At 51.7% G+C, this 19,303-nt stretch overlaps 1 protein-coding gene across 1 annotated transcript; it reads left to right on the forward strand.

Annotated features, from left to right (window-relative positions):
* Positions 1–1,889: 1,889 nt before the first annotated feature.
* LOC142656986 (fatty-acid amide hydrolase 1-like) lies at positions 1,890–16,434 on the forward strand. The gene is given in 14 exon segments (XM_075832037.1): positions 1,890–1,898; positions 1,968–2,111; positions 2,113–2,243; positions 7,897–7,937; positions 8,743–8,867; positions 12,364–12,489; positions 12,638–12,735; positions 12,813–12,912; positions 13,201–13,244; positions 13,752–13,791; positions 14,602–14,710; positions 15,707–15,758; positions 15,760–15,850; positions 15,948–16,434. Coding segments are annotated over 14 exon segments (1,356 nt in total). The 3' UTR covers positions 16,194–16,434.
* The last annotated feature ends 2,869 nt before the right edge of the window (positions 16,435–19,303 follow it).

Below are 19,303 nucleotides of genomic sequence, written 5' to 3' on the forward strand. Positions count from 1 at the left end.
GAGAAGTCTGGACAGAGGGGTCGCTGTGTATATAATGATATATGAGGGGTGAGGAGAAGTCTGGACAGAGAGGTCGCTGTGTATATAATGATATATGAGAGGTGAGGAGAAGTCTGGACAGAGGGGTCGCTGTGTATATAATGATATATGAGGGGTGAGGAGAAGTCTGGACAGAGGGGTCGCCGTGTATATAATGATATATGAGGGGTGAGGAGAAGTCTGGACAGAGAGGTCGCCGTGTATATAATGATATATGAGGGGTGAGGAGAAGTCTGGACAGAGAGGTCGCCGTGTATATAATGATATATGAGAGGTGAGGAGAAGTCTGGACAGAGAGGTCGCTGTGTATATAATGATATATGAGAGGTGAGGAGAAGTCTGGACAGAGGGGTCGCTGTGTATATAATGATATATGAGGGGTGAGGAGAAGTCTGGACAGAGAGGTCGCTGTGTATATAATGATATATGAGGGGTGAGGAGAAGTCTGGACAGAGAGGTCGCTGTGTATATAATGATATATGAGGGGTGAGGAGAAGTCTGGACAGAGAGGTCGCCGTGTATATAATGATATATGAGGGGTGAGGAGAAGTCTGGACAGAGAGGTCGCTGTGTATATAATGATATATGAGGGGTGAGGAGAAGTCTGGACAGAGAGGTCGCCGTGTATATAATGATATATGAGGGGTGAGGAGAAGTCTGGACAGAGGGGTCGCTGTGTATATAATGATATATGAGAGGTGAGGAGAAGTCTGGACAGAGGGGTCGCCGTGTATATAATGATATATGAGGGGTGAGGAGAAGTCTGGACAGAGAGGTCGCTGTGTATATAATGATATATGAGGGGTGAGGAGAAGTCTGGACAGAGGGGTCGCTGTGTATATAATGATATATGAGAGGTGAGGAGAAGTCTGGACAGAGAGGTCGCCGTGTATATAATGATATATGAGGGGTGAGGAGAAGTCTGGACAGAGAGGTCGCTGTGTATATAATGATATATGAGGGGTGAGGAGAAGTCTGGACAGAGAGGTCGCTGTGTATATAATGATATATGAGAGGTGAGGAGAAGTCTGGACAGAGGGGTCGCTGTGTATATAATGATATATGAGAGGTGAGGAGAAGTCTGGACAGAGAGGTCGCTGTGTATATAATGATATATGAGGGGTGAGGAGAAGTCTGGACAGAGAGGTCGCTGTGTATATAATGATATATGAGGGGTGAGGAGAAGTCTGGACAGAGAGGTCGCCGTGTATATAATGATATATGAGGGGTGAGGAGAAGTCTGGACAAGAGGTCGCTGTGTATATAATGTATATATGAGAGGTGAGGAGAAGTCTGGACAGAGGGGTCGCTGTGTATTCTGGGTATTAGTGGGGATCGCGGTGTATTCTGGGTATTAGTGGGGATCACGGTGTATTCTGGGTATTAGAGGGATCGCGGTGTATTCTGGGTATTAGTGGGGATCGCGGTGTATTCTGGGTATTAGTGGGGATCACGGTGTATTCTGGGTATTAGTGGGGATCGCGGTGTATTCTGGGTATTAGAGGGATCGCGGTGTATTCTGGGTATTAGTGAGGATCGCGGTGTATTCTGGGTATTAGTGGGGATCGCGGTGTATTCTGGGTATTAGAGGGATCGCGGTGTATTCTGGGTATTAGTGGGGATCGCTGTGTATTCTGGGTATTAGTGGGATCGCGGTGTATTCTGGGTATTAGTGGGGATCGCTGTGTATTCTGGGTATTAGTGGGGATCACGGTGTATTCTGGGTATTAGAGGGATCACGGTGTATTCTGGGTATTAGAGGGATCACGGTGTATTCTGGGTATTAGAGGGATCGCGGTGTATTCTGGGTATTCTGGCGGCTCCAGGTGGTGGGTGTTTTGTAACATAAGATGTGGGCCGTGTACTAATACTCTTTTCTCTACACTGATACATTGTAACAGACTCATCAGCTGTGTCAGCAGGACTAGGTCAGGACCTGTTTTCCACTCATTGCGGTATTTGGGATCGGGTTTACTTTCTCCGGTTTCCCCCACAGCTATGATTGCAGTAATCCCATTTATGGACAGACCCTGAATCCTCTAAACAACAAGAAGACCCCGGGAGGCTCGTCCGGGGGGGGAGGGCGCCATTATCGCAGCTCAAGGCTCCATTCTGGGCTTTGGCTCGGACATCGGAGGGAGTATCCGCTTCCCAAGCGCCTTCTGTGGAGTTTGTGGATTCAAAGCAACTGGAAACCGACTCAGGTGTGTTCTGTGTGTGTGTGTGGTGTCTAATCCAGCAGGGGGTGGGGGGGGGGTGTCTAATCCAGCAGTGTGTGTGGGGGGGGGTGTCTAATCCAGCAGTGTGGGGGGGGGGGGGTCTAATCCAGCAGTGTGGGGGGGGGGTCTAATCCAGCAGTGTGGGGGGGTGTCTAATCCAGCAGGGGGGGTGTCTAATCCAGCAGGGGGGGGGTCTAATCCAGCAGGGTGTGGGGGGGTGTCTAATCCAGCAGTGTGGGGGGGTCTAATCCAGCAGTGTGGGGGGGTGTCTAATCCAGCAGTGTGGGTTTGTTATCCAGCAGTGTGGGAGGGGGGGGGGTCTAATCCAGCAGTGTGGGGGGGGTGTGTTATCCAGCAGTGTGGGGGGGTCTAATCCAGCAGTGTGGGGGGGGGGTCTAATCCAGCAGGGTGTGGGGGGGCTCTAATCCAGCAGTGTGGGAGGGGGGTCTAATCCAGCAGTGTGTGTGTGTGTGTGTGTGTGTGTGGTGTCTAATCCAGCAGGTTGTGGGGGGGTCTAATCCAGCAGGGTGTGGGGGGGGGTCTAATCCAGCAGTGTGGGGGGGTCTAATCCAGCAGTGTGGGGGGGGGTCTAATCCAGCAGGGTGTGGGGGGGGGTCTAATCCAGCAGTGTGGGGGGGGGGTCTAATCCAGCAGTGTGGGGGGTGTCTAATCCAGCAGGGGGGGTGTCTAATCCAGCAGGGGGGGGGGGGTCTAATCCAGCAGGGTGTGGGGGGGGTGTCTAATCCAGCAGTGTGGGGGGGTCTAATCCAGCAGTGTGGGGGGGTGTCTAATCCAGCAGTGTGGGTTTGTTATCCAGCAGTGTGGGAGGGGGGGGGTCTAATCCAGCAGTGTGGGGGGGGGGTGTGTTATCCAGCAGTGTGGGGGGGTCTAATCCAGCAGTGTGGGGGGGGGTCTAATCCAGCAGGGTGTGGGGGGGCTCTAATCCAGCAGTGTGGGAGGGGGGTCTAATCCAGCAGTGTGTGTGTGTGGTGTCTAATCCAGCAGGTTGTGGGGGGGTCTAATCCAGCAGGGTGTGGGGGGGGGTCTAATCCAGCAGTGTGGGGGGGTCTAATCCAGCAGTGTGGGGGGGGGGTCTAATCCAGCAGGGTGTGGGGGGGGGTCTAATCCAGCAGGGTGTGGGGGGGGCTCTAATCCAGCAGTGTGGGAGGGGGGTCTAATCCAGCAGTGTGTGTGTGTGGTGTCTAATCCAGCAGGTTGTGGGGGGGTCTAATCCAGCAGGGTGTGGGGGGGGGGTCTAATCCAGCAGCGTGTGGGGGGGGGTGTCTAATCCAGCGGTGTGGGGGGGTCTAATCCAGCAGTGTGGGGGGGGTCTAATCCAGCAGTGTGGGGGGGGGGTCTAATCCAGCAGTGTGGGGGGGGGGTCTAATCCAGCAGTGTGTGTGTGTGGTGTCTAATCAAGCAGGTTGTGGGGGGGGGTCTAATCCAGTGGGGGGGGGTGTCTAATCCAGCAGTGTGGGGGGGGGGGGTGTCTAATCCCAGCAGTGTGGGGGGGGTGTCTAATCCAGCAGGGTGTGGGGGTGTCTAATCCAGCAGTGTGGGGGGGGGTCTAATCCAGCAGGGTGTGGGGGGGGGGTCTAATCCAGCAGGGTGTGTGGGGGGTCTAATCCAGCAGGGTGTGTGGGGGGGTCTAATCCAGCGGTGGGGGGGGGTCTAATCCAGCAGTGTGTGTGTGTGGGGGGGGGTGTCTAATCCAGCTTTGTGGGGGGGGGGTCTAATCCAGCAGTGTGTGGGGGGGGGTGTTATCCAGCAGGGGGGGGGGGTCTAATCCAGCAGTGTTGGGGGGGTGTGTTATCCAGCAGTGTGGGGGGGGGGTCTAATCCAGCAGTGTGGGGGGGGTGTAATCCAGCAGGGTGTGTGGGGGTGTCTAATCCAGCGGTGTGGGGGGGGGTCTAATCCAGCAGTGTGGGGGGGGTCTAATCCAGCAGTGTGGGGGGGTCTAATCCAGCAGTGTGGGGGGGGGTCTAATCCAGCAGTGTGTGTGTGTGGTGTCTAATCAAGCAGGTTGTGGGGGGGGGGTCTAATCCAGTGGGGGGGGTGTCTAATCCAGCAGTGTGGGGGGGGGGGTGTCTAATCCCAGCAGTGTGGGGGGGGGGGTCTAATCCAGCAGGGTGTGGGGGTGTCTAATCCAGCAGTGTGGGGGGGGGGGTCTAATCCAGCAGGGTGTGGGGGGGGGGTCTAATCCAGCAGGGTGTGTGGGGGGGGGTCTAATCCAGCAGGGTGTGTGGGGGGGGTCTAATCCAGCGGTGGGGGGGGTCTAATCCAGCAGTGTGTGGGGGGGGGTGTCTAATCCAGCAGTGTGGGGGGGGGGTCTAATCCAGCAGTGTGGGGGGGGTGTGTTATCCAGCAGGGGGGGGGGGGTCTAATCCAGCAGTGTTGGGGGGGGGTGTTATCCAGCAGTGTGGGGGGGGGGGTCTAATCCAGCAGTGTGGGGGGGGGGGTGTAATCCAGCAGGGTGTGTGGGGGGGTCTAATCCAGCAAGGTGTGTGGGGGGGTCTAATCCAGCGGTGGGGGGGGTCTAATCCAGCAGTGTGTGTGGGGGGGGTGTCTAATCCAGCAGTGTGGGGGGGGGGTCTAATCCAGCAGTGTGGGGGGGTGTGTTATCCAGCAGGGGGGGGGGTCTAATCCAGCAGTGTTGGGGGGGTGTGTTATCCAGCAGTGTGGGGGGGGGGGTCTAATCCAGCAGTGTGGGGGGGGGTCTAATCCAGCAGTGTGGGGGGGGGGTGTTATCCAGCAGTGTGGGGGGGGGGTGTGTTATCCAGCAGTGTGGGGGGGGGGTGTGTTATCCAGCAGTGTGGGGGGGGGGTGTGTTATCCAGCAGTGTGGGGGGGGGTGTTATCCAGCAGTGTGGGGGGGGGGTGTTATCCAGCAGTGTGGGGGGGGGTCTAATCCAGCAGTGTGGGGGGGGGAATGTAATCCAGCAGGGTGTGTGGGGGGGTCTAATCCAGCGGTGGGGGGGGGTCTAATCCAGCAGTGTGTGTGTGTGGGGGGGGGGTGTCTAATCCAGCAGTGTGGGGGGGGGTGTGTTATCCAGCAGTGTGGGGGGGGGCTGTGTTATCCAGCAGTGTGGGGGGGGGTCTAATCCAGCAGTGTGGGGGGGGGGTCTAATCCAGCAGTGTGGGGGGGGTCTAATCCAGCAGTGTGTGTGTGTGTGGTGTCTAATCAAGCAGGTTGTGGGGGGGTCTAATCCAGTGGGGGGGGTGTCTAATCCAGCAGTGTGGGGGGGTGTGTCTAATCCCAGCAGTGTGGGGGGGGGGTGTCTAATCCAGCAGGGTGTGGGGGGGTGTCTAATCCAGCAGGGTGTGGGGGTGTCTAATCCAGCAGTGTGGGGGGGGTCTAATCCAGCAGGGTGTGGGGGGGGGGTCTAATCCAGCAGGGTGTGTGGGGGGGTCTAATCCAGCGGTGGGGGGGGGTCTAATCCAGCAGTGTGTGTGTGTGGGGGGGGTGTCTAATCCAGCAGTGTGGGGGGGGGGTCTAATCCAGCAGTGTGTGGGGGGGGTGTTATCCAGCAGGGGGGGGGGGGTCTAATCCAGCAGTGTTGGGGGGGTGTGTTATCCAGCAGTGTGGGGGGGGTGTCTAATCCAGCGGTGTGGGGGGGGGTCTAATCCAGCAGTGTGGGGGGGGGGTCTAATCCAGCAGTGTGGGGGGGTCTAATCCAGCAGTGTGGGGGGGGGGTCTAATCCAGCAGTGTGTGTGTGTGGTGTCTAATCAAGCAGGTTGTGGGGGGGGGGGGTCTAATCCAGTGGGGGGGGTGTCTAATCCAGCAGTGTGGGGGGGGGGTGTGTCTAATCCCAGCAGTGTGGGGGGGGGTGTCTAATCCAGCAGGGTGTGGGGGTGTCTAATCCAGCAGTGTGGGGGGGGGGTCTAATCCAGCAGGGTGTGGGGGGGGGTCTAATCCAGCAGGGTGTGTGGGGGGGTCTAATCCAGCAGGGTGTGTGGGGGGGGTCTAATCCAGCGGTGGGGGGGGTCTAATCCAGCAGTGTGTGTGTGTGGGGGGGGGGGGTCTAATCCAGCAGTGTGGGGGGGGGGTCTAATCCAGCAGTGTGGGGGGGGTGTGTTATCCAGCAGGGGGGGGGGGGTCTAATCCAGCAGTGTTGGGGGGGTGTGTTATCCAGCAGTGTGGGGGGGTCTAATCCAGCAGTGTGGGGGGGGGGTGTAATCCAGCAGGGTGTGTGGGGGGGTCTAATCCAGCAGGGTGTGTGGGGGGGTCTAATCCAGCGGTGGGGGGGGGGTCTAATCCAGCAGTGTGTGTGTGTGGGGGGGGGGTGTCTAATCCAGCAGTGTGGGGGGGGGGTCTAATCCAGCAGTGTGGGGGGGGTGTGTTATCCAGCAGGGGGGGGGGGTCTAATCCAGCAGTGTTGGGGGGGTGTGTTATCCAGCAGTGTGGGGGGGGGGTCTAATCCAGCAGTGTGGGGGGGGGGGGTCTAATCCAGCAGTGTGGGGGGGGGTGTGTTATCCAGCAGTGTGGGGGGGGGGGTGTGTTATCCAGCAGTGTGGGGGGGGGGTGTGTTATCCAGCAGTGTGGGGGGGGGGGTGTGTTATCCAGCAGTGTGGGGGGGGGGGTTATCCAGCAGTGTGGGGGGGGGGGTGTTATCCAGCAGTGTGGGGGGGGGGGTCTAATCCAGCAGTGTGGGGGGGGGGGAATGTAATCCAGCAGGGTGTGTGGGGGGGTCTAATCCAGCGGTGGGGGGGGGGTCTAATCCAGCAGTGTGTGTGTGTGGGGGGGGGGGTGTCTAATCCAGCAGTGTGGGGGGGGGTCTAATCCAGCAGTGTGGGGGGGTGTGTTATCCAGCAGGGGGGGGGGTCTAATCCAGCAGTGTTGGGGGGGGGTGTGTTATCCAGCAGTGTGGGGGGGGTCTAATCCAGCAGTGTGGGGGGGGGTCTAATCCAGCAGTGTGGGGGGGGGTGTGTTATCCAGCAGTGTGGGGGGGGGTGTGTTATCCAGCAGTGTGGGGGGGGGGTGTGTTATCCAGCAGTGTGGGGGGGGGGTGTGTTATCCAGCAGTGTGGGGGGGGGGTGTGTTATCCAGCAGTGTGGGGGGGGGTGTGTTATCCAGCAGTGTGGGGGGGGGGTGTTATCCAGCAGTGTGGGGGGGGGGTCTAATCCAGCAGTGTGGGGGGGGGGGTATTTACATGCAATAATGATTCTACAGAGGGCAGGTGGTGGTTTTCTTCCATTTCTGGTGTTTGGAAGTGAAATGTAGTACCAGCACTGACCAGCAGATGGCGACATTATGCAACATAAATATACGATGGGGGTATATCTGTTCCTGTGATGTATATATAATTATATTGAGGGGGCTGTATATATTTGGGGAGGGGGCAGTTTTGCCTGTTTTAAGGGGGAGTGTTTATATAGATCTGATATATCCTCCAGTTTTTTGGGGTATCGGGGCTGGACATAGAGGCAGTTTCTGATCATGTTTGGGGGTTATTTCGGGACATGTGGGGACACTCTCTGAGCAGTGAGGTGGGCGGCCGGTCTGGCACATAGTCACGAAGAGCTTACAATCTACAGTGGAGCAGCGCTCCGGGTCCCACGTTCTTCCAGCTCAGATACGAGACGCGGTCACATGAGAGATCGTCACAGGGCCGTAACTTCTCATTTCTTTGTGTTGCAGTAAAATTGGCCTCAAATCGAGCTGCCCCGGACAGAAATCAGGTGAGGAACAACCCCCCCCCCCCCCCACTAAACCTCCATATATACTGCAGAGTAACTCTCAGAATGATTACGTATCTTATACTCCAGTCACATCCAGAGCTGTAATATATCTGTGTAAGGGAGCTTTGGCTTTCTAACTTGGTAAATGCCTGCAGCCACCACTAGGGGGAGCTCCCTGCACGTCGGTGTATACTGCTAGTACTGATCTGCTGTATTTGCTGTCAGTGAGCTCCCCCTAGTGGCAGCTGTAGGTATTTTCTATGACGGCAGTCCAGGGCCCATCATCTTCACAGAACCAATCAAATACAGCGGCCAAAACTAAAGTCTGTGATCGTGTCGTCAAAAGAGATCGCGGAAAAATCAGCTGATCAAAAAACACGAAAACGGAACCGTTAATTATTGGATAAAGAAGGGAAAGTGATGAATCCCCCAAACACTGATGTCAAAAATAATAATGGGGGGGGGGGGGGAGAAAAACAACTGACCCTGGTCTACGCTATGGGGTCACCCTTCCTAGTCGGAGTAACGCCCCTGCTCCAGGGACCGCTCCACCCTGTGCCCCGGACGCCCTGTTAATATCCGAGCCGTTTCTTTATAGTGGATTTCAGGTGATCGGCAAATGCACAAATAGAGAAAGTAAAAACTTCAAACTGCACAACAATCCGTAGAAAAACGATACCCAAAAAAGCTACAAAATCCCCTACAAGCGTCAGACGGCGGGTGTGAATGACGCCCCAGGGCTGTCGCCTCCTCTTTAGTAGACGTGTAAATGAGCGGAACGCGTCGCTTTGTCTTGTCTTTTCAGTTACCGCAATGATTGGACCAATAGCGCGAGATGTGGACAGCCTGGTGACCGCCATGAGAGCCGTGCTGTGTGATGACATGTTCCAGATGGACCCCACTGTCCCACCAATGCCCTTCAATGACCAGGTACCATCCCTTCCCTTGTTGGCGCGTTACCCAGCATTCCCTGCACTGTCGTCCTCGACGCTTCTCCTGTAGGGGGCACCGCATGACATTGTGTTCTATGGGGAGCTGTGATCCTGGGAGACATTTCCTCCATACTGGAGGGTCAACCACTAATCATTCGCTACTGGGGGATGAAAGAAAGCACGTCCTGGTTTTATGGTCACATGACCCCTCTCCACCAGTCAGCAGCTCTGAAAATGTGATGTAAGTCACATGATCCTTCTCAGAAATGCTGACTGAGCGTGCCTATCGAAAACGGGCCGGGAAGAGCGTCGCGTGTGGGACCTGAAGAGCCTCAGACGCCGCGGCATCCAGGAATTGTGATCTTTTCTCCTGATCGTCCATAGAGCCGTCTGGGTACAAGGATCTGCGTCTGCCATCCAGCGATCGCTCAGGGGGTCCCGAGCTTTGCGCACTAGAATGTGGCGGTCTCTAGTGCAGAATCTTCGCTAGCGCGGCACGCGGGAACGGTCTCAGAGGAGTTGCCCTCCACCGGACTCAGCGGGGTCAGGTTATCCCTGCCGCAGGTTTTAGGCAGCCAGGATTCTATATATTGAGTGGGAGTGACCCCCTCCCCCCCCCCACCTCCTCCGGCACACCGACTCTGCGTAGATTGTTTCGCCTCAAGTGGTTTTCCAATTCATCCTGCTTCGCTTTAATGGCCACAAGATGATGAGAATGGCCGTCCTCGCTCCTCCGCTTCGCTCCCCGATGTTCCAGGGCGGCGGTTCTCCGAGATCATCACATCCTGCCGGAGAATAGAGGCGTCCTCCTGTACGTCGCCAACCTGAAAAGCCGGAGGTTTGTGGCAGTGGCACTCGCCGTCGTCAGATGGTGCCGCGTTGGCTGCACGGTCCCCTGGCGGGTCTTGGTCTCCGTCTTTTACCTCGGGTCGGAGCCGCGGGGGCGCGTTTGTTTGACGTGCGGCTATTGATTGTATTTGGATCAGCCATGTTTTATTCTTCTATTTCCTGCGTATTAAGACAGAGGGTGTCGCACTATTTCTCCTTTCTTTATTGGGGTCCCCGGATTTATCCCGCCTGGAGCTCGAACATCGGGAGACACTGTGGAGCTCGGATGAACTACAAGGCCCAGAACAGCTGCACACGACAGCGCCGGATTGTCTCTTACTTGTGGACCGTCCATGAGACGACCGGCTGGACTTTCTCCGTGGAAAACGTCATTTACTTATGAGCTGTCTCGGTCGCCCTGTAATTATTATTTGGGGACGTTCAGGCCCCGTCCTCGGAGCGCCTGCAGGTCCCTCACAGATCCCTGCAGGTCCCTCACAGATCCAGTGTTTTCTATCCCGTATTAACCCCTTCCCGCCGCAGACATTTCCCCGTCGCTATAATCCTATGAGGGCGTGATTTTTGCGGGACGAGTTGTAATTTTTTGTGGCGCCATTTATTTTGCCGTATAATGTACTAGGAAATGTACGGAATTCACTGTACAATTAAACAACCTGTTACCTTTATTCTGCGGGTGAATCCGATGGCGCCGATACCAAATATTTCTGTATTTTACAAGGAATAAACGAAGTGTAAAAAAGAACATTTATTTTGAGTCGCCAAATTCCGAGAGCCGTAACGTCATTATTTTTCCGTGGATGACGCGGTCTGCGGGCTTATTGTTTGCGGGATAAGCTGTCGTTTTTAATGATACCGTTTTGGGGTACGTGCGACGGTTTCATCACTTTTTGTGGGAGACGAGGTGAACAAACAGAGATTCTGGCGTTTACAATTAGTTGTTTGTTTTTTGCGGCGTTCGCCGTGCGGTTAAATAATGACATATTGTGATAGTTCAGACTTTTACGGACGCGGCGATAACAATTATGTTTTTTTTCCAATATGCTCTAGAGGGAGAAGAGGAAGAGGGGGAGGGGGGGGGGGGTTAACTTAAAGTGGTTTTTTTTACATAAAAAAAACCACTAACTCATTTTTCCTTTTTTTTTTATTAGTCCCGTAGCCCCCCCCCCCCCCCCCTCGGGGACTTCATCCAGCGATCGTTAGAGCGGTGCACGATTTACTGTGACACTAATGTATACTAATGTATCGCAGTATATCGTGATTCTGACAGGCCGGAGGCAGCGCTTAATAGAAGCACAAAGATGGCGGACCTGGGGGACTTCATTAGGCCCCCAGGCAGCCATAGCAACCATCGCCCCCCCCCCCCCTCCACAATTGCTCTTGCGGGGGGCGCGATGAGCTGTTAGAGGGGGTCGCCCCCTCTTTCTAAGGATTTAAATGCTGTGGTCGCTGTTGACTGCGGCATTTAACAGGTTAAACGTGTTCCCGCTCGTTACTCTGAAGTGTCGGCTGCAACAAACAGCCGACACCGGCATCGTATGGAGAGCGTTCCCTCCGTGAGCCGCTCCAGACTTCCCCTAACTGACTTTGGCATATTGATACGTCAAATGTCGGGAAGGGGTTAAATGTTGCCATCAATTCAATAATAAAAGCTGCACCGTGTGCACGAACGCCATCAAAACGCTGGAAATGAAACCTCTGCCGTCACTATAATCAGGAGCTCCGCAGAACCGCTGCGTGCCGGAATACGGCGTAATAGTCAGAACACGATGTATATGGAGGAGAACACATAATAAGAGGATCGGGACATGAAATCCTCTGCGGCCTCTGCTGGTGCCATATAAAGTACGGAAATAACCGCAAAACTATAGAAGGAGCTGGAATCTAATACAGAGGAATTATCCGGCACCAACGGTGGGGACAAACCAGGACATAGAACTCGATGGTCTCCAGGACAACTGCCGCCGATGACGTCCGGAGCAGAGAGCCAATAGGAGAAGAGCATCAAAGATCCCCCATGCCAACGACCAATAGCCCGGCCCACTAATGAGGTCAGAAAGGACATGTGATCACAAGGATGCAGGACGACATATGAAATCTGCATTGTGATTGGCTGACCACCGATTGAGCCACTGGGAGGGGTGGGGCTTAAGCACATACAAAAATATCAGGTTTCACAAAGACACTGCCACTATTAAGATTGCCCTGTTATGCCGCCACTATACAAGTCTCCCTGACACACCAGATGTACCCGGCGAAACGCGTAAGCTGAAAAGGGAACAATCTAGAAAGCTGGGGTCAGGTTCCAGCTGTAATTGGGTCTTTCAGCATGGGGGCGACGTCCGTGCAGACGGGTCGGGGCGATGTCCGTGCAGACGGGTGGGGGCCCAGCTCATTACCAAGATACAGCAAACCAATGTAAGACCGGAGACAAAGCCCCATTGTGTGACCTCCGTAACATCCAAGTCATTCCATCGCTGAAATGAAGGACCAAAACCCGAGCGATCACCCGAATAACGGATCGGTGCAGCCGTCTCGGCACAATATTTGTGTTGTCTCCATCTTTATCACGTGGTTCGTACCCGCACCGTCCTCTGAGCTCGGCCTCTGCTACATGTAATTGTCACTTCTTGGACTTTGCTCCTCAGGTTTATTCCAGTTCTCGCCGTCTGTGCGTCGGATATTATGAGACTGACGACTCCACCTTGGCCACTCCCTCCATGAGACGCGCCGTCCTGCAGACCAAGGACCTCCTGGAGAAAGCTGGACACACGGTTTGTAGTCATGTGACGCTCGTCCTGGGCTGTAACTGGTGGAACTAGTTGTGTGGATGGGATCGGTGGGGCGGTCCTGATTCTCCCCGGTCACTGATTGGCTCGGCCTCCTCGGCTGTCTCTTGAATTATCGCATTTCCTCCTGCAGCTGGTGCCATTCACGCCGCCATCGGTGAATTCGTCGCTGTTCCAGCTGGCCATGAGGGGGCTGTTGGCTGACGGAGGCTCCACCTTCCTGGATAACTTGTACGTATCTCAGCGACAGACGTGATTGGTCCAAATGTGGGGACCCTGAGTAACGAGCGTCGCTGCTTGATTTCTAGCAAAGGAGATCGAGTGGATCCAAATCTGAGGACTCAGGTCACGACCTACAGCTGTCCGCGCTGGCTGAAGAGCTTACTATCCGTCCTTGTCAGACCGCTGGTGAGTGTCGCTAATCACGTCTTTACTCGCGCTGTAGGTGATTCCGGAATAATCTTAAAGCTGACTATGCCTGACCGCCCCTGCGCTGTCCCCGGTCTCCCCCTGCGCTGTCCCCGGTCTCCCCCCTGCGCTGTCCCCGGTCTCCCCCCTGCGCTGTCCCCGGTCTCCCCCCTGCGCTGTCCCCGGTCTCCCCCCTGCGCTGTCCCCGGTCTCCCCCCTGCGCTGTCCCCGGTCTCCCCCTTATTGATATTCATGGCTCCGTCATCTGTTACGTCTCTGTCTCCGCAGTTTCCCAGACTCTCGATGACTCTTCAGAACGTGCAGGGAATGAGGTGAAGTCCCAACTATTACTAAGAAAAACTACAACTCGTCGTGTTCCAATTCTTTACCGTTTCAAGATGTCTGCTTGCTGTCAGTGAATGGAAGCTTTTTACACGCTGAGGCTAACAATTGGACCAACCTCGCGCACAGCTGTAGGGTAAAGGCTCTGATATGTGCTCGCGAGTCCTGCAGCGGTGGGAGCCGGACATTGTCAAGACAGGAAACGATGCTCAACTAACAGAGGATTGTCTGTACTGAAACATTGTAACAAACCCTCCGCTGTGTGAGCAGGACTAGGTAAGGTATATTGTATGAAGTCCATCCAGTTAGGCCTATTACCGGACCGGTTCTCAGCCTTTGCGATGTTATCCGCACTGACAGCAAGCAGAGATCTGAAAATAGAGCGGTATAAAAGTGCCGGTCCGGGAGTTGTAGCTGTTCTACGCTGGCGACATTTACAGCCGCTGGAGCGGAGCAGCGAGGATTTCATTAACTCTTTATTCTCTGTTTTTCTGCAGTTCGGTGAAGGAGCTGTGGCAGCATCACGGGGCGGTGGAGGTAACGAGGGCGTGCGGGCGAGACCACCCGAATATCAGCCTAAGAGCAAAACACGGGGCCCCTGAGGTCAGGACACCGCTCTGATACCTGTCATTGTATGAGGGGCCCCTGAGGTCAGGACACAGCTCTGATACCTGTCATTGTATGAGGGGCCCCTGAGGTCAGGACACAGCTCTGATACCTGTCATTGTATGAGGGGCCCCTGAGGTCAGGACGCAGCTGTGACACCTGTTACTGTATGAGGGGCCCCTGAGGTCAGGACACAGCTCTGATACCTGTCATTGTATGAGGGGCCCCTGAGGTCAGGACGCAGCGGTGACACCTGTTCTTGTATGAGGGGCCCCTGAGGTCAGGACGCAGCGGTGACACCTGTTACTGTATGAGGGGCCCCTGGGGTCAGGACGCAGCGGTGACACCTGTTCTTGTATGAGGGGCCCCTGAGGTCAGGACGCAGCGGTGACACCTGTTCTTGTATGAGGGGCCCCTGAGGTCAGGATGCAGCGGTGACACCTGTTACAGTATGAGGGGCCCCTGAGGTCAGGACGCAGCGGTGACACCCGTCACTCTGAGGGGCCCCTGAGGTCAGGATGCAGCGGTGACACCCGTCACTCTGAGGGGCCCCTGAGGTCAGGATGCAGCGGTGACACCCGTCACTCTATGAGGGGCCCCTGAGGTCAGGACGCAGCGGTGACACCCGTCACTCTCTATGAGGGGCCCCTGAGGTCAGGACGCAGCGGTGACACCTGTTACAGTATGAGGGGCCCCTGAGGTTAGGATGCAGCGGTGACACCTGTTCTTGTATATCTGCAGGCCTATCGTCAGGAGTTCATCACCCTTTGGCGGGCACACGGCTTGGACGTCCTTATTTGCCCTATTCTGGGTCCGGCTTTGACTATCGGATACCCTGGAAAACTGTCAAGTATGTGACATTCTCAGCTGCCGGGGGCCGAGCGAGCCGCGTCCTGCTCATCAGCTGTCCTTATACTGTCCGTGTATCGGGCCTCGCAGCGTACCTTAAAGGGACAGTACCACATACATGCTAAGGCTGCCGAGACATAAGAAATCCTCCTCGTCCTTCTCTTCCTGCTCGTCATCCTCCTCATCGTCGTCGTCCTCCTCATCCTCCTTCTTGTCCTTCTTGTCCTCATCATCCTCATCCTCCTTGTTGTCCTCCTCGTCATCCTCCTCGTTGTCCTCTTCGTCATCCTCCTCGTTGTCCTCTTCGTCATCCTCCACGTTGTCCTCGTCCTCTTCATCGTCGTCCTTCTCTTCCTCCTCGTTGTCCTCATCGTCGTCCTCTTCGTCATCCTCCACGTTGTCCTCCTCATCCTTGTCCTCCTCATCGTCGTCCTTCTCTTCCTCCTCGTCGTCGTCCTCCTCATCCTCGTCCTCCTCCTCCTCATCCTCCTCTTCCTCCACGTTCTCCTCTTCCTCACGGGGTTCATTGCTGAGCGCACACAGATATCTGACGTCCCGTTGCTGTGGTCGCTGCTCACTTGGTGTGTTGATCAGTCAGGATTGGCGCTGAGCCGCGCTGGTCGTTGCTTTATTTTCTGTTGATTATCTTGCTATTTCTACCTTTACATTGAAGTTGTGGGAGGGGGGGGGGGTTTTAGTTGGGGACGCTGGTATATAGTATATTCAGTGTCATGTCGTGCAGTATATACAGGAGAATAGACCTACAGATATCCGTCTATATGTTCTATGAGGACGAGCGGGTGAGTGGATATAATGGGGTGAGCTGGCGCGTCGGTCCTTGGTGATGGTGGTTTTTGGATCATGTGACCCTGATGTGGGCGTTGAGGTCTGGGGTGCTGGTTTTCCCGTCCCTCCATGGCTGTGCGCGGTGCGATGAGGTGACGTCCGGGGAGGTTCCCAGGGTCATGTCTGATTTTTGTAATGATTTGACCCCCAGGTGCCGTGTCCTACACAATCCTGTATAATCTGGTGGATTTCCTGGCCGGGTTCTCCTGTTACCAAGGTGACCCGTGAGGATGAGGAGGCTCTGAAGGAGTATGAGGGTCATCACAAGGATGTCTGGGACAAGCTGCTGAAGAAGGTGGGTGCCCTCCGCAGCCGCGCCGTGCCTGGGGGTCCACCCTTCATCCTGCCGCTCCCACTGTAACGCTCTGATCCCCCCCCCATGTCCCCCGCAGGCCGTGTCAGACAGCGTGGGGCTCCCGGTGGCCGTGCAGTGTGTGGCCCTTCCCTGGCAGGAGGAGCAGTGTCTCCGTCTAATGAAGGAGGTGGAGAACGTCACCAGGATGGAGAGACGGCCGTCATCTGATAATCAGCAGCTCCAGTCCCTGCGACAAAGAGAAATCACTCCGGACAAATCTGTGGAAGGATCCGCACTACAATGTAAAACACCCGCGGCGCGGCGACTTCGTGGCGGCGATTAACGCTTCTATCTCGTTCAACAAAAACGTCGGACAAATTCTAAGCAAAAACATAAAGGGATTTCTTCATCCAATGGTATCGGTTCTGTCCATCCCGGGAATAGTGACCATTACCCAGACGCGTCCGACCGGACGTATTGTAGATCACAAGATCCGATCCTGAAAGAATCTGCAAATCCAGACCAACCCGTTACAGCGTTAGAAAGAGGCGTCCAGCGAAGAGGAGACGACGACGGGGACAATATAAAGGGAAAGAATCAAAATGTCATCAAATCCTCTATTAAATCAATGTACAAAAGAGAAATGACCCCCAGTCACCAGCAAACGCATCATGTGCCTGACTGCGGCAAGAAGACCTCAAATTATTAATAGATGAAGTACACGGTGTCCCCCCCCTGCTCACCCATGCACCTTATATGAAGACACTGGAGGGGGGGACATCTCTCCCTCACAAACATGGTGGTCACTTCCCAAACTCATAACCAATATCCTGACTGAGCTAAAAACTCCAGCACCAACAATACGATCATACTGCCCCCTATATACAAGAATATAACTACTATAATACTGCCCCCTATATACAAGAATATAACTACTATAATACTGCCCCCTATATACAAGAATATAACTACTATAATACTGCCCCCTATATACAGAATATAACTACTATAATACTGCCCCCTATATACAAGAATATAACTACTATAATACTGCTCCCTATATACAAGAATATAACTACTATAATACTGCCTCTATATACAAGAATATAACTACTATAATACTGCTCCTATATACAAGAAATAACTACTATAATACTGCCCCTATATACAAGAATATAACTACTATAATACTGCCCCCTATATACAAGAATATAACTACTATAATACGCCCCTATATACAAGAATATAACTACTATAATACTGCTCCTATATACAAGAATATAACTACTATAATACTGCCTCCTATATACAAGAATATAACTACTATAATACTGCCCTATATACAAGAATATAACTACTATAATACTGCCCTATATACAAGAATATAACTACTAGAATACTGCTCCCTATATACAAGAATATAACTACTATAATACTGCCTCTATATACAAGAATATAACTACTATAATACTGCTCCTATATACAAGAATATAACTACTATAATACTGCTCCAATATACAAGAATATAACTACTATAATACTGTCCCTATATACAAGAATATAACTACTATAATACTGCCCCTATATACAAGAATATAACTACTATAATACTGCCCCCTATATACAATATAACTACTATAATACTGCCCCTATATACAAGAATATAACTACTATAATACTGCCCCCTATATACAAGAATATAGCTACTATAATACTGCTCCTATATACAAGGATATAACTACTATAATACTGCCCCCTATATACAAGAATATAACTACTATAATACTGCCTCCTATATACAAGAATATAACTACTATAATACTGCCCCCTATATACAAGAATATAGCTACTATAATACTGCTCCCTATATACAAGGATATAACTACTATAATACTGCCCCTATATACAAGAATATAACTACTATAATACTGCTCCCTATATACAAGAATATAACTACTATAACACTGCCTCCTATATACAAGAATATAACTACTATAATACTGCTCCTATATACAAGAATATAACTACTATAATACTGCTCCTATATACAAGAATATAACTTATAATACTGCTCCTATATACAAGACTAACTACTATAATACTGCCCCTATGTACAAGAATATAACTACTATAATACTGCTCCCTATATACAAGACTATAACTACTATAATACTGCTCCTATATACAAAGAATATAATTACTATATTACTGCCCCTATATATAAGAATATAACTACTATAATACTGCTCCTATATACAAGAATATAACTACTATAATACTGCCTCCTATATACAAGAATATAACTACTATAATACTGCTCTTATATACAAGAATATAACTACTATAATACTGCCTCCTATATACAAGAATATAACTACTATAATACTGCCTCCTATATACAAGAATATAACTACTATAATACTGCCCCCTATATACAAGAATATAGCTACTATAATACTGCTCCTATATACAAGGATATAACTACTATAATACTGCCCCCTATATACAAGAATATAACTACTATAATACTGCTCCCTATATACAAGAATATAACTACTATAACACTGCCTCCTATATACAAGAATATAACTACTATAATACTGCTCCTATATACAAGAATATAACTACTATAATACTGCTCCTATATACAAGAATATAACTATTATAATACTGCTCCTATATACAAGACTGTAACTACTATAATACTGCCCCTATGTACAAGAATATAACTACTATAATACTGCTCCCTATATACAAGACTATAACTACTATAATACTGCCCCTATATACAAGAATATAACTATTATAAATTACTGCCCCTATATACAAGAATATAACTACTATAATACTGCCCCTATATACAAGAATATAACTACTATAATACTGCTCCTATATACAAGAATATAATTACTATAATACTGCTCCCTATATACAAGAATATAACTACTAAATACTGCTCCTATATACAGAATATAACTACTATAATACTGCCCCCTATATACAAGAATATAACTACTATAATACTGCCCCCTTATATACAAGAATATAACTACTATAATACTGCTCCCTATATACAAGGAATATAACTACTATCATACTGCCCCCTATACAAGAATATAACTACTATAATACTGCCCCCTATATACAAGAATATAACTACTATAATACTGCTAACTATATACAAGACTATAACTACTATAATACTGCTCCTATATACAAGAATATAACTATTATAATACTGCTCCTATATACAAGACTGTAACTACTATAATACTGCCCCTATGTACAAGAATATAACTACTATAATACTGCTCCCTATATACAAGACTATAACTACTATAATACTGCCTCCTATATACAAGAATATAACTACTATAATACTGCCCCTATATACAAGAATATAACTACTATAATACTGCTCCCTATATACAAGAATATAACTACTATAATACT

This window comes from Rhinoderma darwinii, chromosome 7 (genome assembly GCF_050947455.1).
Source record: "Rhinoderma darwinii isolate aRhiDar2 chromosome 7, aRhiDar2.hap1, whole genome shotgun sequence".
In the NCBI taxonomy this organism is placed as follows: Eukaryota; Metazoa; Chordata; class Amphibia; order Anura; family Rhinodermatidae; genus Rhinoderma; species Rhinoderma darwinii.